The sequence below is a fragment of the Oncorhynchus gorbuscha genome, linkage group LG19, assembly GCF_021184085.1.
Source record: "Oncorhynchus gorbuscha isolate QuinsamMale2020 ecotype Even-year linkage group LG19, OgorEven_v1.0, whole genome shotgun sequence".
Classification (NCBI taxonomy): domain Eukaryota; kingdom Metazoa; phylum Chordata; class Actinopteri; order Salmoniformes; family Salmonidae; genus Oncorhynchus; species Oncorhynchus gorbuscha.
In genome coordinates, this window is record NC_060191.1 from 76271279 (window position 1) to 76285793 (window position 14515).

The 14515-nt window shown below is 46.6% G+C and overlaps 1 protein-coding gene and 1 long non-coding RNA gene across 3 annotated transcripts in view; both read right to left on the reverse strand.

Moving 5' to 3' along the window:
* Positions 1 to 14335, reverse strand: part of dhx34 (DEAH (Asp-Glu-Ala-His) box polypeptide 34) — a 28874-nt gene extending 14539 nt beyond the window's left edge. The window contains exons 1-5 of the mRNA XM_046314017.1: positions 13274 to 14335; positions 13030 to 13146; positions 11287 to 11481; positions 8893 to 9147; positions 208 to 310 (exon numbers count right to left, since the gene is read on the reverse strand). Coding sequence (XP_046169973.1) covers positions 208 to 310; positions 8893 to 9147; positions 11287 to 11481; positions 13030 to 13146; positions 13274 to 13966 — 1363 coding nt within the window. The 5' untranslated portion in view covers positions 13967 to 14335. The remainder of the gene's footprint in view (positions 1 to 207; positions 311 to 8892; positions 9148 to 11286; positions 11482 to 13029; positions 13147 to 13273) is intronic.
* LOC124005087 lies at positions 1221 to 6690 on the reverse strand. Of its 2 annotated transcripts, XR_006833567.1 has the most exons (8): positions 6142 to 6690; positions 5427 to 5840; positions 5102 to 5151; positions 4549 to 4937; positions 3714 to 3763; positions 3288 to 3537; positions 2710 to 3011; positions 1221 to 1317 (listed from the first exon to the last, which is right to left on the reverse strand). It is a non-coding gene; the product is annotated as an uncharacterized LOC124005087 (long non-coding RNA). The 2 variants fall into 2 exon arrangements; XR_006833566.1 differs by lacking the exon at positions 1221 to 1317 and having other exon boundaries at positions 2777 to 2873; positions 3149 to 3537; positions 6142 to 6688.
* Positions 14336 to 14515: the final 180 nt, after the last annotated feature.

The following is a 14515-nucleotide window of genomic DNA, read 5'->3' on the forward strand; positions in this document are numbered from 1 at the left end:
GTCTGTTAAGAATAACTTATTCACAACGACGGTCCCCGGAGCGAAACTCGGACAACGCCCTATTGGACTCCCAATCACGGGCCGTATGTAATACAGCCTGAGATTCAAACCAGGCACTTGTAGTGACGCCTCTTGCACTGAGATGCAGTGTCTTAAGAGCGCTGCGCACACTCGGGAGTTCCGGGGTCGCGCTTCGGGTTGTCTTACCCGAGTCGACGACGAAGCGAACCCCGTCGATGGTGACGGATGTCTCTGCGACGTTGGTAGAGATGATACATTTCCTCACTCCCGGAGGAGAGATGTCAAACACCTGCAGACACAACATATAATGCACGGTTCCAGGTTTTAGCCCCAATGCCATGGGAACATGATGGTTAAACGTCTTGTTGTAAAAGCCATCCAGCTTGGACTTGGGTGAAATAAGCACTTTTATGATCATCAGACCTAATTAATACTTTAAAGCTGCACAGGTGAGATACACAGTCCACCTGCCCCTAGACCTGCTCCTAGACCTGCTCCATAGATATACCTCTAGACCTGCTCCATAGACCTGCTCCATAGACCTGCTCCATAGATATACCCCTAGACCTGCTCCATAGATATACCCCTAGACCTGCTCCATAGACCTGCTCCATAGATATACCCCTAGACCTACTCCTAGACCTTCTCCATAGACCTGCTCCTAGACCTGCTCCATAGATATACCCCTAGACCTGCTCCATAGACCTGCTCCTAGACCTGCTCCATAGACCTGCCCCTAGACCTGCTCCATAGACCTGCTTCTAGACCTGCTCCATAGACCTGCTCCATAGACCTGTTCCATAGATATACCCCTAGACCTGCTCCATAGATATACCCCTAGACCTGCTCCATAGACCTGCTCCTAGACCTGCCCCATAGATATACCCCTAGACCTGCTCCATAGACCTGCTCCATAGATATACCCCTAGACCTGCTCCATAGATATACCCCTAGACCTGCTCCATAGACCTGCTCCATAGATATACCCCTAGACCTGCTCCATAGACCTGCCCCTAGACCTGCTCCATAGATATACCCCTAGACCTGCTCCATAGACCTGCTCCATAGATATACCCCTAGACCTGCTCCATAGACCTGCCCCTAGACCTGCTCCATAGATATACCCCTAGACCTGCTCCATAGACCTGCTCCAAAGATATACCCCTAGACCTGCTCCATAGACCTGCTCCATAGATATACCCCTAGACCTGCTCCATAGACCTGCTCCATAGACCTGCCCCTAGACCTGCTCCATATATATACCCCTAGACCTGCTCCATAGATATACCCCTAGACCTGCTCCATAGATATACCCCTAGACCTGCTTCATAGACCTGCTTCTAGACCTGCCCATAGACCTGCTCCATAGACCTGCTCCATAGATATACCCCTAGAACTGCTCCATAGACCTGCTCCATAGACCTGCTTCTAGACCTGCTCCATAGATATACCCCTAGACCTGCTCCTAGACCTGCCCCATAGACCTGCTCCATAGATATACCCCTAGACCTGCTCCTAGACCTGCTCCATAGATATACCCCTAGACCTGCTCCTAGACCTGCTCCATAGATATACCCCTAGACCTGCTCCTAGACCTGCTCCATAGATATACCCCTAGACCTGCTCCATAGACCTGCTCCTAGACCTACTCCATAGACCTGCTCCATAGACCTGCTCCTAGACCTACTCCATAGACCAGCCCCATAGACCTGCTCCATAGATATACCCCTAGACCTGCCCCTAGACCTGCTCCATAGACCTGCTCCATAGATATACCCCTAGACCTGCCCATAGACCTGCTCCATAGACCTGCTCCATAGATATACCCCTAGACCTGCCCATAGACCTGCTCCATAGACCTGCTCCTAGACCTACTCCATAGACCAGCCCCATAGACCTGCTCCATAGATATACCCCTAGACCTGCCCCTAGACCTGCTCCATAGACCTGCTCCATAGATATACCCCTAGACCTGCCCATAGACCTGCTCCATAGACCTGCTCCATAGATATACCCCTAGACCTGCCCATAGACCTGCTCCATAGACCTGCTCCTAGACCTGCTCAAAAGATCTACCCCATAGACCAGCTCCATAGACCTGCTCCATAGATCTACCCCATGTGGTCCTGTGTAGCTCAGTTGGTAGAGCATGGCGCTTGTAACGCCAGGGTAGTGGGTTCGATCCCCGGGACCACCCATACGTAGAATGTATGCACACATGACTGTAAGTCGCTTTGGATAAAAGCGTCTGCTAAATGTCATATATTATTATTATTATTATTAGACCAGTTCCACAGACCTGCCCATAGACCAGCTCCATAGACCTGCCCCTAGACCTGCTCCTAGACCTGCCCCATAGATCTACCCCCTAGACCAGCTCCATAGACCTGCCCCTAAACCTGCCCCTAGACCAGCTCCATAGACCTGCTCCATAGATATACCCCTAGACCTGCTCCATAGACCTGCCCCTAGACCTGCTCCATAGATATACCCCTAGACCTGCTCCATAGACCTGCTCCAAAGATATACCCCTAGACCTGCTCCATAGACCTGCTCCATAGATATACCCCTAGACCTGCTCCATAGACCTGCTCCATAGACCTGCCCCTAGACCTGCTCCATATATATACCCCTAGACCTGCTCCATAGATATACCCCTAGACCTGCTCCATAGATATACCCCTAGACCTGCTCCATAGACCTGCTCCAAAGATATACCCCTAGACCTGCTCCATAGACCTGCTCCATAGATATACCCCTAGACCTGCTCCATAGACCTGCTCCATAGACCTGCCCCTAGACCTGCTCCATATATATACCCCTAGACCTGCTCCATAGATATACCCCTAGACCTGCTCCATAGATATACCCCTAGACCTGCTTCATAGACCTGCTTCTAGACCTGCCCATAGACCTGCTCCATAGACCTGCTCCATAGATATACCCCTAGAACTGCTCCATAGACCTGCTCCATAGACCTGCTTCTAGACCTGCTTCTAGACCTGCTCCATAGATATACCCCTAGACCTGCTCCTAGACCTGCTCCATAGACCTGCTCCTAGACCTGCCCCATAGACCTGCTCCATAGATATACCCCTAGACCTGCTCCATAGATATACCCCTAGACCTGCTCCATAGACCTGCTCCAAAGATATACCCCTAGACCTGCTCCATAGACCTGCTCCATAGATATACCCCTAGACCTGCTCCATAGACCTGCTCCATAGACCTGCCCCTAGACCTGCTCCATATATATACCCCTAGACCTGCTCCATAGATATACCCCTAGACCTGCTCCATAGATATACCCCTAGACCTGCTTCATAGACCTGCTTCTAGACCTGCCCATAGACCTGCTCCATAGACCTGCTCCATAGATATACCCCTAGAACTGCTCCATAGACCTGCTCCATAGACCTGCTTCTAGACCTGCTTCTAGACCTGCTCCATAGATATACCCCTAGACCTGCTCCTAGACCTGCTCCATAGACCTGCTCCTAGACCTGCCCCATAGACCTGCTCCATAGATATACCCCTAGACCTGCTCCTAGACCTGCTCCATAGATATACCCCTAGACCTGCTCCATAGACCTGCTCCAAAGATATACCCCTAGACCTGCTCCATAGACCTGCTCCATAGATATACCCCTAGACCTGCTCCATAGACCTGCTCCATAGACCTGCCCCTAGACCTGCTCCATATATATACCCCTAGACCTGCTCCATAGATATACCCCTAGACCTGCTCCATAGATATACCCCTAGACCTGCTTCATAGACCTGCTTCTAGACCTGCCCATAGACCTGCTCCATAGACCTGCTCCATAGATATACCCCTAGACCTGCCCATAGACCTGCTCCATAGACCTGCTCCATAGATATACCCCTAGACCTGCCCATAGACCTGCTCCATAGACCTGCTCCTAGACCTGCTCAAAAGATCTACCCCATAGACCAGCTCCATAGACCTGCTCCATAGATCTACCCCATGTGGTCCTGTGTAGCTCAGTTGGTAGAGCATGGCGCTTGTAACGCCAGGGTAGTGGGTTCGATCCCCGGGACCACCCATACGTAGAATGTATGCACACATGACTGTAAGTCGCTTTGGATAAAAGCGTCTGCTAAATGGCATATATTATTATTATTAGACCAGTTCCACAGACCTGCCCATAGACCAGCTCCATAGACCTGCCCCTAGACCTGCTCCTAGACCTGCCCCATAGATCTACCCCCTAGACCAGCTCCATAGACCTGCCCCTAAACCTGCCCCTAGACCAGCTCCATAGACCTGCTCCATAGATATACCCCTAGACCTGCTCCATAGACCTGCCCCTAGACCTGCTCCATAGATATACCCCTAGACCTGCTCCATAGACCTGCTCCAAAGATATACCCCTAGACCTGCTCCATAGACCTGCTCCATAGATATACCCCTAGACCTGCTCCATAGACCTGCTCCATAGATCTGCCCCTAGACCTGCTCCATATATATACCCCTAGACCTGCTCCATAGATATACCCCTAGACCTGCTCCATAGACCTGCTCCAAAGATATACCCCTAGACCTGCTCCATAGACCTGCTCCATAGATATACCCCTAGACCTGCTCCATAGACCTGCTCCATAGACCTGCCCCTAGACCTGCTCCATATATATACCCCTAGACCTGCTCCATAGATATACCCCTAGACCTGCTCCATAGATATACCCCTAGACCTGCTTCATAGACCTGCTTCTAGACCTGCCCATAGACCTGCTCCATAGACCTGCTCCATAGATATACCCCTAGAACTGCTCCATAGACCTGCTCCATAGACCTGCTTCTAGACCTGCTTCTAGACCTGCTCCATAGATATACCCCTAGACCTGCTCCTAGACCTGCTCCATAGACCTGCTCCTAGACCTGCCCCATAGACCTGCTCCATAGATATACCCCTAGACCTGCTCCATAGATATACCCCTAGACCTGCTCCATAGACCTGCTCCAAAGATATACCCCTAGACCTGCTCCATAGACCTGCTCCATAGATATACCCCTAGACCTGCTCCATAGACCTGCTCCATAGACCTGCCCCTAGACCTGCTCCATATATATACCCCTAGACCTGCTCCATAGATATACCCCTAGACCTGCTCCATAGATATACCCCTAGACCTGCTTCATAGACCTGCTTCTAGACCTGCCCATAGACCTGCTCCATAGACCTGCTCCATAGATATACCCCTAGAACTGCTCCATAGACCTGCTCCATAGACCTGCTTCTAGACCTGCTTCTAGACCTGCTCCATAGATATACCCCTAGACCTGCTCCATAGACCTGCTCCTAGACCTGCCCCATAGACCTGCTCCATAGATATACCCCTAGACCTGCTCCTAGACCTGCTCCATAGATATACCCCTAGACCTGCTCCATAGACCTGCTCCAAAGATATACCCCTAGACCTGCTCCATAGACCTGCTCCATAGATATACCCCTAGACCTGCTCCATAGACCTGCTCCATAGACCTGCCCCTAGACCTGCTCCATATATATACCCCTAGACCTGCTCCATAGATATACCCCTAGACCTGCTCCATAGATATACCCCTAGACCTGCTTCATAGACCTGCTTCTAGACCTGCCCATAGACCTGCTCCATAGACCTGCTCCATAGATATACCCCTAGAACTGCTCCATAGACCTGCTCCATAGACCTGCTTCTAGACCTGCTTCTAGACCTGCTCCATAGATATACCCCTAGACCTGCTCCTAGACCTGCTCCATAGACCTGCTCCTAGACCTGCCCCATAGACCTGCTCCATAGATATACCCCTAGACCTGCTCCTAGACCTGCTCCATAGATATACCCCTAGACCTGCTCCTAGACCTGCTCCATAGATATACCCCTAGACCTGCTCCATAGACCTGCTTCTAGACCTGCTCCATAGACCTGCTCCTAGACCTACTCCATAGACCTGCTCCATAGACCTGCTCCTAGACCTACTCCATAGACCAGCCCCATAGACCTGCTCCATAGATATACCCCTAGACCTGCCCCTAGACCTGCTCCATAGACCTGCTCCATAGACCTGCTCCATAGATATACCCCTAGACCTGCCCATAGACCTGCTCCATAGACCTGCTCCATAGATATACCCCTAGACCTGCCCATAGACCTGCTCCATAGACCTGCTCCTAGACCTGCTCAAAAGATCTACCCCATAGACCAGCTCCATAGACCTGCTCCATAGATCTACCCCATGTGGTCCTGTGTAGCTCAGTTGGTAGAGCATGGCGCTTGTAACGCCAGGGTAGTGGGTTCGATCCCCGGGACCACCCATACGTAGAATGTATGCACACATGACTGTAAGTCGCTTTGGATAAAAGCGTCTGCTAAATGGCATATATTATTATTATTATTATTAGACCAGTTCCACAGACCTGCCCATAGACCAGCTCCATAGACCTGCCCCTAGACCTGCCCCATAGATCTACCCCCTAGACCAGCTCCATAGACCTGCCCCTAGACCTGCCTCTGTACCTCATTCTACTGTACTGTACCTCATCCTACTGTACTGTACCTCATCCTACTGTACCTCATTCTACTGTACTGCTACTGTACCTCATCCTGCTGTACTGTACCTCATCCTGCTGTACCGTACCTCATCCTGGTGTACTATACCTCATCCTGCTGTACCGTACCTCATCCTGCTGTACCGTACCTCATCCTGCTGTACTGCTACCGTACCTCATCCTGCTGTACTGTACCTCATCCTACTGTACTGTACCTCATCCTGCTGTACTGTACCTCATCCTACTGTACCTCATTCTACTGTACTGTACCTCATCCTGCTGTACTGTACCTCATCCTACTGTACCTCATCCTGCTGTACTGTACCTCATCCTGCTGTACTGCTACTGTACCTCATCCTACTGTACCTCATCCTGCTGTACTGTACCTCATCCTGCTGTACTGCTACCGTACCTCATCCTACTGTACTGTACCTCATCCTGCTGTACTGTACCTCATCCTGCTGTACTGTACCTCATCCTGCTGTACTGTACCTCATCCTACTGTACCTCATTCTGCTGTACCTCATCCTGCTGTACTGTACCTCATCCTACTGTACCTCATTCTACTGTACTGTACCTCATCCTACTGTACTGTACCTCATCCTGCTGTACTGCTACTGTACCTCATCCTACTGTACCTCATCCTGCTATACTGCTACTGTACCTCATCCTATTGTACCTCATCCTACTGTACCTCATCCTACTGTACCTCATCCTACTGTACTGCTACTGTACCTCATCCTACTGTACCTCATTCTACTGTACCTCATTCTACTGTACCTCATCCTACTGTACTGTACCTCATCCTACTGTACTGCTACTGTACCTCATCCTACTGTTCTGTACCTCATCCTACTGTACCTCATCCTACTGTATCTCATCCTGCCGTACTGTACCTCATCCTATTGTACCTCATCCTACTGTACTGCTACTGTACCTCATCCTACTGTACCTCATTCTACTGTACCTCATTCTACTGTACCTCATTCTACTGTACCTCATCCTGCTGTACTGTACCTCATTCTACTGTACCTCATCCTACTGTACTGCTACTGTACCTCATCCTACTGTACCTCATCCTACTGTATCTCATCCTGCCGTACTGTACCTCATCCTGCCGTACTGTACCTCATCCTGCTGTACTGTACCTCATCCTGCTGTACTGTACCTCATCCTACTGTACCTCATCCAACTGTACCGTACCTCATCCTACTGTACTGTACCTCATCCTACTGTACTGCTACTGTACCTCATCCTACTGTACTGTACCTCATCCTGCTGTACTGTACCTCATCCTGCTGTACCTCATCCTACTGTACCTCATCCTGCTGTACTGTACCTCATCCTGCTGTACTGTACCTCATCCTACTGTACTGTACCTCATCCTACTGTACTGTACCTCATCCTGCTGTACCTCATCCTACTGTACTGTACCTCATCCTGCTGTACCTCATCCTGCTGTACTGTACCTCATCCTACTGTACTGTACCTCATCCTACTGTACTGTACCTCATCCTACTGTACTGTACCTCATCCTACTGTACTGCTACTGTACCTCATCCTGCTGTACTGTACCTCATCCTGCTGTACCTCATCCTACTGTACTGTACCTCATCCTGCTGTACTGTACCTCATCCTACTGTGCTGTACCTCACCCTGCTGTACTGTACCTCATCCTACTGTGCTGTACCTCACCCTGCTGTACCTCATCCTACTGTACCTCATCCTACTGTACTGTACCTCATCCTACTGTACTGTACCTCATCCTACTGTACCTCATCCTGCCGTACTGCTACTGTACCTCATGCTACTGTACTGTACCTCATCCTGCTGTACTGTACCTCATCCTGCTGTACTGTACCTCATCCTGCTGTACTGTACCTCATCCTACCGTACTGTACCTCATCCTACTGTACTGTACCTCATCCTACCGTACCTCATCCTACTGTACCTTACCTCATCCTACTGTACTGCTACTGTACCTCATCCTACTGTACCGTACCTCATCCTGCTGTACTGCTACTGTACCTCATCCTACTGTACTGCTACTGTACCTCATCCTACTGTATCTCATCCTACTGTACTGTACCTCATCCTGCTGTACTGTACCTCATCCTGCTGTACTGTACCTCATCCTACTGTACTGCTACTGTACCTCATCCTACTGTACTGCTACTGTACCTCATCCTACTGTACTCCTACTGTACCTCATCCTACTGTACCTCATCCTACTGTACCTCATCCTACTGTACTGTACCTCATCCTACTGTACTGTACCTCATCCTACTGTACTGTACCTCATCCTACTGTACTGTACCTTATCCTGCTGTACCAGGGACAGGGTGCTGTGGAGGGGCAGAACGATCCAGCGCTTGGTGTGTGTGGCGTAGGCCTGGCATGCCTCTAAGATGGTAGATATCTCTGCCACGCCGCTGAGGAACAGAAGCAGGTCGCCCCTCTCCTCAGGCGGGTAGCGTTGGTCGATGCCCTGCAGCACACGGAGGTATGGGCGGGGGTCCAGCTTCTCCGAGCGGGACGGCTGCTCCTCTTGTGGGATGGGCTGGTAGATCACCTACCCATCAGACGGTCAGAAAGACACAGACAGACAGAGAGACAGAGAGACAGAGAGAGAGAGAGAGAGAGAGAGAGAGAGAGACAGAGAGAGACAGAGAGAGTCTTCATCCTGAATAACACCATCATCCTTCTGGTCAATAGTCATGCACTATATAAGGAATAGGGTGGGACTCAGACATAGAAGAAAAGTGAGTTCCTGGACGTCACAGGGAGAGACAGGAAGAGGCTTTATCTAGAAATGAACTAACAGCAGTCACCGAACGGCCCAATCATTACTATATATTAAATAACAGCAGTCACTGTACGGCCCAATCATCACTATATATTAAATAACAGCAGTCACTGAACGGCCCAATCATCACTATATATTAACTAACAGCAGTCACTGAACGGCCCAATCATTACTATATATTAAATAACAGCAGTCACTGTACGGCCCAATCATCACTATATATTAAATAACAGCAGTCACTGTACGGCCCAATCATCACTATATATTAAATAACAGCAGTCACTGTACGGCCCAATCATCACTATATATTAAATAACAGCAGTCACTGTACGGACCAATCTTTAATTCCAACAGCCTGACCCTGCCACTTTGTTTGACAGAATGAAAAACAGAGACATTTTAGGCCTAACCACAGACGGAGCTATACAAGGATGCAGGCTTTGCTTGACTGTCACTAAAGCTATGGTGGGCATTGTAACCACAGATCTCCAGTTTGCTAGACTTAAGAGTTGATATCGGAAGTTTACATAAACCTTAGCCTAATACATTTAAACTTAGTTTTTCACAATTCCTGACATTTAATCCAAGTAAAAATGCCCCGTCTTAGGTCAGTTATGATCACCATTTTATTTTAAGAATGTGAAATGTCAGAATAATAGTCGAGAGAATGATTTATTTAAGCTTTTATATATTTCATCAGATTCCCAGTGGGTCAGAAGTTTACATACACTCAATTAGTATTTGGTAGCATTGCCTTTAAATTGTTTAACTTGGGTCAAACTTTTCTGGTAGCCTTCTACATGCTTCCCACAAAACGTTGGGTGAATTTTGGCCCATTCCTCCTGACAGAGCTGGTGTAACTGAGTCAGGTTTGTAGGCCTCCTTGCTCACACACACTTTTTCAATTCTGCCAACAAATGTTCTGTAAAATTGAGGTCAGGGCTTTGTGATGGCCACTCCATTACCTCGACTTTGTTGTCCTTAAGCCATTTTGCCACAACTTTGGAAGTACGCTTCCACACAGTCAACTTAGTGTATGTAAACTTCTGACCCACTGGAATTATGATACAGTGAATTATAAGTGAAATAATCTGTCTGTAAACAATTGTTGGAAAAATTACTTGTGTCATGCACAAAGTAGATGTCCTAACCCACTTGCCAAAACTATAGTTTGTTAACAAGAGATTTGTGGAGTGGTTGAAAAAACAAGTTTTAATGACTCCAACCTAAGTGTATGTAAACTAGTTTTAATGACTCCAACCTAAGTGTATGTAAACTAGTTTTAATGACTCCACCCTAAGTGTATGTAAACTAGTTTTAATGACTCCAACCTAAGTGTATGTAAACTAGTTTTAATGACTCCAACCTAAGTGTATGTAAACTAGTTTTAATGACTCCACCCTAAGTGTATGTAAACTAGTTTTAATGATGCCAACCTAAGTGTATGTAAACTAGTTTTAATGACTCCAACCTTAGTGTATGTAAACTAGTTTTAATGACTCCAACCTAAGTGTATGTAAACTAGTTTTAATGACTCCAACCTCAGTGTATGTAAACTAGTTTTAATGACTCCAACCTAAGTGTATGTAAACTAGTTTTAATGACTCCAACCTAAGTGTATGTAAACTAGTTTTAATGACTCCACCCTAAGTGTATGTAAACTTCAGACTTCAACTGTATACAATATCTCTGAGTGCTGTCATTCCTATACTTATGACATAGCAAGGTCCAGAGGTTTTCAGACCTCTCCCACAGTCGTTCCTTTTATTTCTACTTTTCCAGAGCACACCTGATTACACTTGTCAACTAAATCACCTTGACTAGGAGAAACAGGTGAGTTAGTGCAGGGCAACAACCAAAATATGAAACGGGTCCCAGAGGGTTTGAAATCTATTGTCCACTCACCTGTATAGGGAAGAGCCTGCCCGGTACCTGCAGTACAGGTGCATCATTAAAGTAGCTGGAGAAGAGTTTTATGTTGATGGTGGCTGACATGAGGACCAAGCGGAGGTCGGGGCGGGTGGCCAGGAGGGAGCGCAGGACCCCAAGGAGGAAGTCACAGTGGAGGTGTCGCTCATGCACCTCGTCAACAATCAACACCTGGGTGGAATAGGGAGGTAGGTAAGATCCACACACTGACAGGTTATGGAACAACTAGTGTGCATCCCAAATGGAACCATATTCCCTATATAGTGCACTACATTAGACCAGAGCCCTATTCCCTACATAGTGCACTACATTAGACCAGAGCCCTATTCCCTATATAGTGCACTACTTTAGAATAAGGCTGTAAAGTAGCAAAATGTGGGAAAATAAATCAGGGGCTCTGAATACTATCAGAAGGCACTGTATATTATCCAGTATATTTTATATGTATTATATATTATATTTACCTGGTATATATTATAAAACTGGGTGGTTCAAGCCTTGAATGGTGATTGGCTGACAGGCGTGGTATATCAGACCGTATACCACGGGTATAACAAAACATTAATTTGTCTAATTTAGTTGATAACCAGTTTATCATAGCAATAAGGAACCTCGGGGGTTCGTGGTATATGGTTAATATACCACGGCTAAGGGCTGTGTCCAGGCACTCTGGTTGAGAGAAGGGCAAAGGGTGGCTACTTCTCAAATATAAAATATGTGTTGATTTGTTTAACACTTTTTTTGGTTACTACATGACAATGTGTTATTTCATACTTTTGATGTCTTCACGATTAATCTACAATGTAGAAAATGGTAAAAATAAAGAAAAACCCTTGAATGAGAAGGTGTTCTAAAACTTTTGACTGGTTCTGTATATTATATGACCGAGTATATATATTTTATTACCGGGTATATATTATATTACCTGGTATATACAGTATTATATATTATATTACCTGATATACAGTACCAGTCAAAAGTTTGGACACACCTACTCATGAAGCTGGTTGAGAGAATGCCAAGAGTATGCAATGCTGTCATCAAGGCAACGGGTGGCTACTTTGAAGAATCTCAAATATAAAATATATTTTGATTTGTTTAACACTTTTTTGGTTACTACATGATTCCATATGTGTTATTTCATAGTTTTGATGTTTTCACTATTATTCTACAATGTAGAAAATAGTAAAAATAAAGAAAAACCCTTGAATGAGTAGGTGTGTCCAAACTATTGACTGGTACTGTATATTATACTACCTGGTACTGTATATTATACTACCTGGTCCTATATATTATACTACCTGGTACTGTATATTATACTACCTGTTACTGTATATTATACTACCTGTTACTGTATATTATACTACCTGGTCTTGTATATTATACTACCTGGTCTTGTATATTATACTACCTGGTACTGTATATTATACTACCTGGTACTGTATATTATACTACATGATACTGTATATTATACTACCTGGTACTGTATATTATACTACCTGGTACTGTATATTATACTACCTGGTACTGTATATTATACTACCTGGTACTGTATATTATAATACCTGGTACTGTATATTATAATACCTGGTACTGTATATTATACTACCTGGTACTGTATATTATACTACCTGGTACTGTATATTATACTACCTGGTACTGTATATTATACTACCTGGTACTGTATATTATAATACATGGTACTGTATATTATAATACCTGGTACTGCTCCAGGGCCCCGTCAGCCTGTATCTGTCTCAGTAGTAACCCCTCTGTCAGGAACAACAGCTTGGTGGACGGGGTACGGGTCCCCTCGAAACGGATCTGATAGCCAACCTGCAGATAAAACACAGTTGTGTGTCAGTTTGGGGTTTTTCTGCTTGTAGTTCTGCTAAATGTCTGAGTGTTGATTTGGTCTTTGTGTAAGGTGTACAATATTGCTTGTTACTACACCACTACCTACCTTGGAGCCGTACTGGTTGAGACTCTCGAAGCTGACCCTCTTGGCGAGGGAGATACAGGCAATCCGCCGAGGCTGAGTGCAAGCTATGTGACTGAACCCAGAGGAGAGGAGGTACTGGGGGACCTGGGTGGACTTTCCACAGCCTGTATCCCCCGCCACCACTACTACCGGGTTAGCCCGCACCAACTCCACGATCCGGTCCCGGTACTGAAAGATAGGAAGGGCTTTCTGCTCCGTCCTCAACTTGGCCAGCTTCCCAAAGCTCTGCCTCTGGCTGAAGTCTAGGAAGTGCAGCAAAGCCAGGCGACAATCAGCCACCTCCTGACTCCCTGGGCCTGAGGAGCTGTGTCTGTGTCTCTGATCAGACCTCCCCGTCTCCAGCCTCTCCTCTGTGTCTTTGGTACAAACGGACACGTTGATCCGATAGCGGGCGTCATATTCTTTAGGCAGACCCAGATCTACAGTCTTCTTCCTGTCTCTGCCCTCCTCCATGTCTTCCTTCCTGCTGCCCCCTGACATGTCCTTCTTGGTTTTGAACCTCTGGAAGCGGTCGAAGAAGTTCCAGAACTCTTTGTGTTCCGTGGTTCCGTTCTGGATGTAGTCATGCCGACGGAAGAAGATTTGGTCCATCTGAGCTCGGCACTGAGGGTTGTCCCAGTCCCAGCTACGGCTGTCTCTTCTCCTCTCTGACATCACTAACGTTACAGCTTTAGATAACACAAACTCACGACTCTGACATAAAGTCAACCAGGTGATTAGTAAGTCATTAAGACAAGCTAGACGCTCACTCACTAGTCAAGGGTCTCTAACATAGACGTCTGAGTTAGTTAGCTAGTAGAGTAGTTGGCTAATAACTAGCAACTAATTTGCATTCAAGTTAAAAATGTGTAAGCTAGCTATAGCTAAAGGTTATCTTGGTTTAGTCTATTTAATAATCCAAATACACATAATCAATCCAGTAATCCGTCTAGGTTATGATTTCGTGTCTCATCAGATCAATATTCAAGACAGCGCCAACAGAAAAATGAAGTTAGTAGCGGAACAGTAATAAGGACGGTCCGTCTGAACTATTGTCCGACGACAACTGCTGCCGTTTTGTATTAAGTTCCGCATGGTGAAGTTGATTTCTCTCACATTTTTTATTTATTTCACTTTTATTTAACCAGGTAGGCTAATTGAGAACAAGTTGGCCATTGACAAATCAAATACTTTATTGGAAATGTTTTAAATGAAATCTCAAAC